The sequence below is a fragment of the Solanum stenotomum genome, chromosome 8 (genome assembly GCF_019186545.1).
Source record: "Solanum stenotomum isolate F172 chromosome 8, ASM1918654v1, whole genome shotgun sequence".
In the NCBI taxonomy this organism is placed as follows: Eukaryota; Viridiplantae; Streptophyta; class Magnoliopsida; order Solanales; family Solanaceae; genus Solanum; species Solanum stenotomum.
Window position 1 is genome coordinate 24656147 of NC_064289.1, and position 9646 is coordinate 24665792.

The 9646-nt window shown below is 31.0% G+C and overlaps 1 protein-coding gene across 1 annotated transcript; it reads right to left on the reverse strand.

The window, feature by feature from the left end:
* Nucleotides 1-1549: 1549 nt before the first annotated feature.
* Nucleotides 1550-7975, reverse strand: LOC125873065 (very-long-chain aldehyde decarbonylase CER1-like). Its single transcript, XM_049553930.1, has 10 exons — nucleotides 7820-7975; nucleotides 7101-7327; nucleotides 6171-6403; nucleotides 4384-4603; nucleotides 3683-4058; nucleotides 3496-3603; nucleotides 2942-3142; nucleotides 2762-2860; nucleotides 2343-2516; nucleotides 1550-1939 (listed from the first exon to the last, which is right to left on the reverse strand). The coding sequence occupies exons 1-10, from the start codon at nucleotides 7877-7879 to the stop codon at nucleotides 1757-1759; spliced, it is 1881 nt and encodes a 626-aa protein (XP_049409887.1). The 5' UTR covers nucleotides 7880-7975; the 3' UTR covers nucleotides 1550-1756.
* Nucleotides 7976-9646: the final 1671 nt, after the last annotated feature.

Sequence of the window (9646 nt, forward strand, 5' to 3'; positions counted from 1 at the left end):
ATGAACCTTCAGGCTCTTTGCTTCTGTTATAACATCTACTTTACTTGCCAAATACTTGGGAATAAATCTTAGCACCTTCCTTACATGCTTACTTGAATGAATTGGTTATCCCAAGCAAGAAAGCTCATTCATGAAGGAAGTAAACCCGGTGTGCATATCTTGTATGATTTCATTCTCCATCGGTAGTGAAGTTCTCATACTGAGTGGTATCAATATCCACTTTTGATTCCTTCACCTATGTCGTCCCTTCATGAGCAGTTTTTAAGCAATCTCAGATCTCGTTTGCAGTTTCTCATGCATAGATCTTGTTGTATTCATCGGCTCCTATACCACACACCAAAAGCTTCTTAGCATTGTAATTCTTTTCAATTTTTTTTCTATCGGCTTCATTGTATTGTTGTCGAGTTTTAGGAACAACCATGGTGAATTATCCTTCTTTCACATTGATCTTTGGAATTTGAGGACCATCTAGCACGATATCCCAAAACTCATTATCATCATCCATGAGGAAGTCATGCATACGAGTTTTCCACCAACCATAAAACTGAACATAAAATCGAGGTGGCCTGATTGACGGTTGTCCCTCTTCCAAATTTAGTGGAGCAGCCATTTCAAACCTAGGTTCTCTCTCGGTGTAAGTTGTTTATAGAGGCAGACTCTGATACCAATTGATAGAAAATATGTGTCCACAACTAGTCAATGGACTAGGTCCCTTGACACAATAATAGTGCGGAACATAACAACTCAAAGTAAACAACTCAAGAGTTTACGTGAGAACCCCCTTGCTCTAGCTACAACTCAGAAAACTCAAGAAATGCTTTAGATGATCTAAAACCTTTATAACTTATAAGGAATAGATCTTACAAGAATAAGAATAAAAATATAATCCTAAATAACAGCTAAGAACAAAGATAACTCTATCAGGTCCCTTGTTGTTCTTCGAGAAATATTTCTTGAGAGAATGGCTTTTGCTGTGTGATTTTCAAGAATGCAAAAAACTAGATTGTGTCATTGGAGAAGAGACTCTTATAAGATTAACACAACCTTGGATTAATACCATTGCCTGAGAGTACTACTGCTCTGCAGACAAACGCACACCAACCTCTCCAGTGACAATGTTGCAGCTTTTTATAATTGTCCTTTTGTTATAACCAACTCTCAATCTCTCATGTTGATTCTCATTGGATTAGGTCTCGTATTAGATCTCATAGTTTGTTAAATCATTAAAACTGCAAAGTAACTTAGAATAACAGGAATGTCAAATTTGTTCTTTACTACATAATTATTGCTCCATTGTTTTATCATTGTTTTATTTTTGCGTATCCTTGCTGTCATTAAATTTTCTCATGTTCAGTTCATGTCATTAATGAAGCTTCAAACATAAAGTGCTTTCACGTGCCAAAATTCTTCAAGAAAAATAATTTAAATTTACGCCTCTACTCTTTACTAGATACTAAAATTACCTGCAAATTCAAACTCCATTAGAAGTCAATGGGAAAAAAAATAGAGACTTTTTCTATCTAGTACTTGGATAATATTAAGCCTAAACTTAAATGAAAAAGCTAATTATATCTTATATAATAGAAGTAATATAGTTCAACATCGAGAGAACAACATAGAAATTCTTAAAGAAACGAAGAAAGGTATGACATATTAGGAGCAATATATAAGATTTGATATAGCAAGTAGGTACATTAAACTTTTTCTTTTAATTCATAAGCCACCACACCAATGCTAGATGACAAAAGTGTTTAACTTAAGCCTTTGATTCAGAAGCAGAAGCCACAGATATTGGCTGAAAACCATGAACAAGACTTGCTTTCCACACTTTCTCGATGTCAAACATCATGTTCCCGCACTCATGTTCTTGCCAATCTTCAAGTGCGTGTAGAATTCCTGCCATACGCCAAGCGCTCATCACTCTTCTTGGCAGCCAATTCTATTGTTATAAAAGAAAAAAAAAACTTGAGATTTCTTACATGATAAAAAGGATCAAATTAAACTTCGAAAAATAAACTAAGGGGTCATTTGGTAACTGGTTGGAGTTATGCAAGTACGAATTAGTTATATGGGAATCTAAGTATTATTTTTTGCATAGATTAGTTATGCAGAATTTGCTTATTCATGCATTACTTATTATCTTCTATCTTGCATAAAATAATACGTAGATTCTGGATTTCTAAATAGCAAATCAAGCACTGTATAACTTTATACATGAATAATTTACCTCTTAACCAGCTACCAAACGTTATATTACTTGTGTAGGATTTTTAATACATGCATAACTCATTTTCAAACCAAATACTAAACAATCCCTAAGGTAATTGTAGTATAATTCTAACCTCGCAAGAATCCACATTTTCAAAGTGTTTTGGAGTAATCATTGCCGGTGTGTGAAAGTAGAAGCAATCCTTGCGAGTTTTTCTTGGTGGGAATTGTGAAAATGGAATGAAAAGTGTTCCTTTTGGTGCTTTCAATTGTTCATCTTCATTCAATCCATCCCCTACTAGCCATATCTGCAATAAACAATTCTTTAAAATAAAAACATATTCTTTTTTCCGACTTAAGTAAATACTTTTATTTATTATTTGATGTGAAAGCAATGAGAGACTTGCTGCATAGAAACCCCTGGAGACTTTAGTCCCCAATATTCTCTATGGACAAAAGTGCTTAGGTGCGCTTAAAGTCCTATTGCATATATCTTATCTTAAGACGAGGTAGCAAGATAAACAATCTTTTCCATTGATTTTATCATTTGTACCTTTGAATTATATGTTTTTGAGGGAAGTAAATTAATTGCAGCTTCAGTAGTAAGATTTGATTTGAGCTTTTTGTACTCTTCTTCTCTCAATGCCATGACCTATCACAATCACAGTAAATTAAATGAGAAAAAGGGACACAAATGTGAGGAAATTCAATGTATATATAATTATGTGATCACCTTTACTCCTCCTTGGCATAAAGCAAGGGCAATGGCATTAGCAACTTTTGACAAATGGCCTCCAAGGACCACTTGGGTAGTTCCTTTGGGAATTGAATTTAGGACCACAGCAACAGCTAGGCTACTTCCATCCACCAACTTTACTTTTATTTGAGGGTGCCTTCTTATGTAAACCTCCCCATTGTTATTCAGTTTCTCATCCTGCAATTAAAAGTTACATGTATATATATAGATGCATGAAATTAATTTTTGTTCAAAGTACAAAACAAGCATTATTGCGTGTGGTCATAAAAAAAAATCACTTTTTCTAAGTTGAACTTCTAAAAATATGTTTGATCCTAAAATTTCGAAACTCAACACGAAGTTGAATTCCAGAATCTTCAAAAATTTGAAAATTAACAAAAATGTGTTTTCACTCCAAATTACTCACAACTCCAACTTGTATTTAGGGACAAATAAACTCCAATTTTCAAATTTCATTTTCTACTATTAAAAATAAAAACGGTTCTAGATAGACAATTGCCCGCTAAATAAATAAAAAAAATGTTACTTGCCTGATTTAAGAGTCCAAGGCTCAAAACTTTTATGCCTTTTTGATCTGCTTCCATGATAGCTTCTTCAATTAAGTTATTAATCGTCTCTCTTTGCCATTGCATAAAGTACTGAAAATGAAATAAAGATGTAGAGTAATAAAATATTGAACGTAGTAAACATATGTCAATAAATAGTAGTAGTAGTTACCTGTACACGATATTTTGGAATGGCCCAAGTTTGCAAATTGAGATTCTTGAACACATTTCTCTCAACAGTAAATGTGTGACCATAAATCCAAGTAACCATCATAGACCACAATGTGATAGGCCACATTAACCAGAAATACCACTTAGAGGTGTAGGGTTCCGAAGCGAAAGAAGCAAATCCTAGCCTGAGATGGTAAATGGATTCTGGTGTTGTTAGATGTGTTAAATGTACAACATCTGGTGATTTCCCTTGCCTTTCAAGTGATTTTTCATATAATGTGTCTGATGATTTGTCCAATGTACCATAGATGTAATCATATATTGGCATGAATAGTGAGTAATTTGTCCTAAATTGAGTATGATGTAGTGAATGGTACCTGTTACATCAAAATATATAACTAAAGTTAGCAGAATTCATTGTGTAGAATTAAATTTTTATACTACGTTTTCCCATCACGAATAATTAGTGGAAAATTTGTGTTATAGAACATGATTTTTCCACAGAACTATCTCACTGGAAAAATGCATGGTGGAAAACAGATTTTCACTCAAATAGTGAAAAACTTCCTTAGTTTTTTTCCATATGAAACATTATTACTAGCTACTATTCTATCTTTTTTACACCTTTCACAATCAAAATACATTTTTCAATAGTGCTCAGAACTTGTATGACACATAAAGGTAGAGAAATAAGAGACTTACGATGGTGTATACATCAAATATTTGAGAGGAGGGAAAGTAGAGAACATCCACTTGGGAATGATCTCAAAGTTGCAATGGCCCATATTGTTCATAAAATCAATATAAGTGATATATCCACCAAATGAAACTATTGAAGCAGTCTTTGTTAGCACAGTTGTGAGTAGTGGTATGGAAAATAGCAAGAAGTATGCTATGTGCTCTGCAAATGGATGAATCACAGCTGAAAAAAGAAAATAAAAACATAAATTTAATTTTTAACCCAAATAATTAATACTATTACATTTTAATTGCAATTGTACTGTTGTCCATATATGTTATAAAAATCATAAGCTATTAGTCCATGTATTATAAATGTTAACAACTTAATTTCACTTTGACTTGTTTCGGATTTACAGTTACGCAACTATACTTTGAGGTGGCCCAATTATCACCTCAACTTTTTCGAAAGAGAATAAATACCCCCTTAAAAGGCCCGTTCAACAGTTATTTAACAATTTCCAGTTTTCTAACTAACTCACTACAACAAAAATAGTTTCATTAACATATTAGAATTTTTATCGGCATTAGTTAATTGTCATTAGAATAAATATCGATACACTTTAGCTGCATTTACAAAGATTGTTAAAATGTAATTGTTACTAGTAATTTCTTCTAAAAAAATATATATTTAATAGCAATTACGCTATTACCGTTTATTAATTATAATTAAAAATCAATAGTGACTATGTATCGACCAATTTAAATAGTTACAAAGAGCCAAATATTTATATGTAATGAAATATTCCAATTATAAAATATTTGCAGATAATTTATTTTTGTGATAAAATGCAAGTAAACATTTTTGAGATATTAACTTTAGCCTAATTTTTTATGTGGCTCTCAGGTTGTTGTTTATTGTCCAAAATGAAGGGCCCTTCATAACGTGCATGCCACCGAAAATAGGACACAATTTTAATGCGATAAAGCTTAAAATTAATTAACGAAAACAAATCCCACTGTAAAGGAGCTGCCAAATAAATATATATAACAATTAATTTGGACGTCCTTTTCCTAGTTGATTTACAGTTGAAAAACTTTTAAGAGGAAGGCCCAATCTTTCATCAATTTTCCCAATCTGTGTGCCATTTCTAAAGTGGACAAGTAAAAAGGGACGGAGGGAGTATAATGGGGGTTCATATATACCGTGACACGAGTAAATATTTTTATTAACGAGTTTAAAATATAAAAAAAAATTCAAAAAATTTAATATCTATTATTTATATATAAAAAAGTTAAATTTAATTTTTTTTTTGAATGAACTCTTAATCCTACCGGTTCATATGATGTTATGCCAGCTTGAAAAATTGAATGGTGAAAGAGAACATGCTAGCTAGTGTACAAGTCTTGATGAAGTCACATATATGTCTTGTCAGTATCTGTCCTACTAGCTAGTCATATTTATTATGCCATCTGTTTTAAATCATGTGGCTCTTTATTAGATAAAAAATTTAAGGAAACTAAAGTAGACGTAATCAAATTATCTACGAAATCTAACAACTTTTTTTTCTCAAGAATATTGTTGAGAGTCCAGGTGTGACGTGTCTTTTTATTGTAAGGAAAAAGTGGCCTAACAAGTCATATCGTTAAATTGGGGATGTTAAAGATTAAATAATGTTGATTCTGGAAAATACTAAAAAGAAAGCGGTACATATTATTTGATAGGTAGGTACTATAGCTAGTTAGTAGGTAGGAATAATAAATTAAAATGTGAATATAATAAAGATAAAAGTAAATGAAAGATAACTTACAAGTAATGGGTTCAGTTACAATGGATGAATGGTGATGTGAATGGTAACGAGAGTAAAGAAAGTGGTGGTGTAAAGCTCTGTGAAGCCAATAATAGAGAAATTCGACAGGACCAATATGAAGCAATGTTGTCAAAATGATACCATCACTCCTCCATATAGGAAGGTAATGAGACTGCTCCAACTTCATGTATCCATAATAGAACAATAGTCCATTAAGTAGGATTTGATCATCCCTGCAAATATTAATCTTAACTTTATTTAAAACCGTAAAATTCAATATGCGCGCCTAGGCCCGGCCTGCTTATTCAATAATCGCTTTCTACGACACCTGTTTTCTTAGATGTATCCCCACAAGGGTAGGTCTAAATATTATGCATTCTCTCAATCGAAAATATCCCCAACTTCCTCACTCAATAATTAATGATCTTAAAATGATCTACTTCCTCTCTCTCAATTAATCATCATGTGATGTAATTAAAAATTAGAGAGTTAATTACATTCTTTTTTTTTAATATTATATTAAAAATATTTTCAAGCTTGTAGTTAGTTGATAATATTTTTATGTACTTTTTGAAGGTTATAAGTTCCATTTTAATTACGTTCAAAATTTAGAATGAAATTTGAATTTTAACTGTTCCAAAAGAGAAAGTACAAAATATTAAAATTTGTACTACATTGCCGTCTAATAAAAAAGTGTTTTTCTGTGGTGGTATTAAAATATACTATAATAAAATGATTACGGGCAACAAAATGCAGGAGTACTTCATATTGTTTTATTATAAATTAATAATTGCTCCAAATTTAGCTGTTGTTGCCAAAAAAAATCAGTTTTTACCGGTATTTGATAAAGTACTATATGTTTTGTGTAAAGTTTGAGGAGATAGTTTAATTTGAGTGTGAAAACAAAACAATTTTGATGAATATACGTACCAATTTCTTTCTCTGTCAACTTGGTCAAATTCAATGGTCTTATCAAGAATTCGATTATCACCCTTTGCAGTTCTGTATCTGGACAAGGATATCCATATTTGGTTGTGAAGCATCCGGAATAGGAGAAATGGGAATATAATTAAGTATCCAATATCTATCTTGCTTCCATCTTCTCTGTTCAACAATGACTGAATGCTACGTCCCACAAATGGTGCCAAAACAACGTACTACATACATACATACAAACAAAATCAATCAATTCAATATCATGTGCTGGCATGCCCATGGTCCATTTATTTATGAGACGTACTACTATAACGTGCATCACAGAAAAAAAGGGCTAATTCATCGGTGGCCCCCTAAATTTGGCACGATCTTTCACTTAAACACCTTAACTAGGCTTTGTTCATTTTAGGCACTTTATGTCACGCCCAACTGTGTCATTTTGACACAGTTGGGCGTGACATAAGGTGCCTAAAAGGAACAAAGCCTAGTTAAGATGTCTAAGTAAAAGATCGTGCCAAGTTTAGAGGGCCACCGATGGGTTAGCCCCAGAAAAAAATAGAGGTAACGTGGCACTCATCAAAAGAACACTTTTTCAACAACAGGATTAAAGAGGGGAAAGACAAGAAGATACATGTTTAAATTATAAGTGATTGACTATGAAAAGGAGAAATATAAAGAAATGACTTCAAGATGAAAAGAGAAAGGATGAGTACCTTGAAATTCCCAAGCCATGTCCATGGCCATTCGGTCAGAATCCCTGGTTTTGAAGCCATGTTAATTGTGTTTTTGCTAAACCAACAACTCTATGCCTTTTGCTATGAGAATATAGGACTGCATTATATACAACTTTTGTAGAGGCTGAGTAAATATTGTCATTAATGCCCTCTCAACGCTCCCTATTACTTCCTCACCCCCTAATTATTTGTTCAATTTTTCTTTTTTAGTTGTTCCTAATTACTTGTCCATTTTGACAAATCAAGAAAAAACAAATTATTTTTACTTATTATACCCTTAATTAATTACTTTGAAAAAGGTGGAACTTCTTTAATATTTTAAGTTTTTTAATTCATCCACTTCATAATTAATAGGAGCAAAATAATAAGCTCACTATGTCAATCATTGTTTACTTAATAGGTGTGTCAATTCCATATGGATAAGTAATTAGGGAGAGAGGAAATAGTTACTTCATCAGTGTTCACTTTTATTTATTCACTATGTTTCAAAAATATTTACTTTTATTTATCATTTTTAGCATATATATCAAAAGAAAGTATTTTTTTTTTATATTTATCCTTAACATCAATTATTTGTTCTTGAAGTCCTGTTAATTTTTTTTTTTAAAGTCTAGTAAGAATAGATGAGGGAATATATGTCCACATGTCAATTCCACCATCATGGAACATTAATCAATTTTACTATTCATCTTTACGTTACAAATTTCAGCTTTTAGAAATTCTCTTTGACAATTTTGGACCATATGTATAAGTTTGATTTTGGCTGTGGATATCTATGGTTGGGTTTGAAAGAATTATGATGTCAGGTGGAAGCTTATAAATTATATAATTAATAAATTAGGTAATAAATAAAATTATACTAAAAAATATATTATTAATAAGATTTAATCAAATGACCTATATATTGAAAATTAATATTAAAAAATATAAATTTTATTGGGAGAATAATCTCTCATAAATAAAACTATTAAAAGACTACACTGACGTGAATGTTAGTATGTATTTATGTTGTTGTATGAGAAGTAGAGTCTTTAATTTATAGAGTTCCAAATTTTTTCATTAAGAAAAAAAAAACCAAAAATATGGTAGATAAATATATTTTCTTTTTAAAAAAAGTAAAATAATTATGGTAATGTTTTAACTCTTTTTAAGGAGAAAATAAAACTTTATAGAAAATTAGCGTAAAACCCTAATATATATGATTGTTACATAGAGATCACAAAATATTAATGGCTCCCCAACTAGTTTAACTGATTTTAGTGGATCAAAAAATCTCCCTAGGTACGCAGGAAAAAGTTAAAAGTTCACTCAATTTGGACATTATTTTGAAATTAAAATTTTATTTGAATATGTTAATTTGGGTTTTGAAATTTGTTTTTTTTCTCATAAATATGAAAATCTCGCAAGTTGTGAAAATTATCAAAAAATTTCCTAATATATATTTGAAAGTTTGTAATAGCAAACACTTATTTATAAAAAAAATACGGAGATATGTAATTTTTCAATTCGGCGCCTAAGATATTACAATATCTTGTTTATGAACTATGGTTTACTAAAAATTATATTAGAATTCGGAAAATCGTAATAGTTTTCAAAACTTGTGGGATTTTCATGTTAATATAAAAAAAAGTTAAGAAATTGAAACTGCATAGCCAAACAAAACTATCATTTCAAAATAATGTAATTACAAATTGTGATTTCAAATCATGTCTAAACGCGACTTTAATCCTTTCAAATATGAGTTCAATATGTGTGGGTAAGTAAATTTTTAACCTTTTTACAATTACGTACCTAGTGAGATTTTTA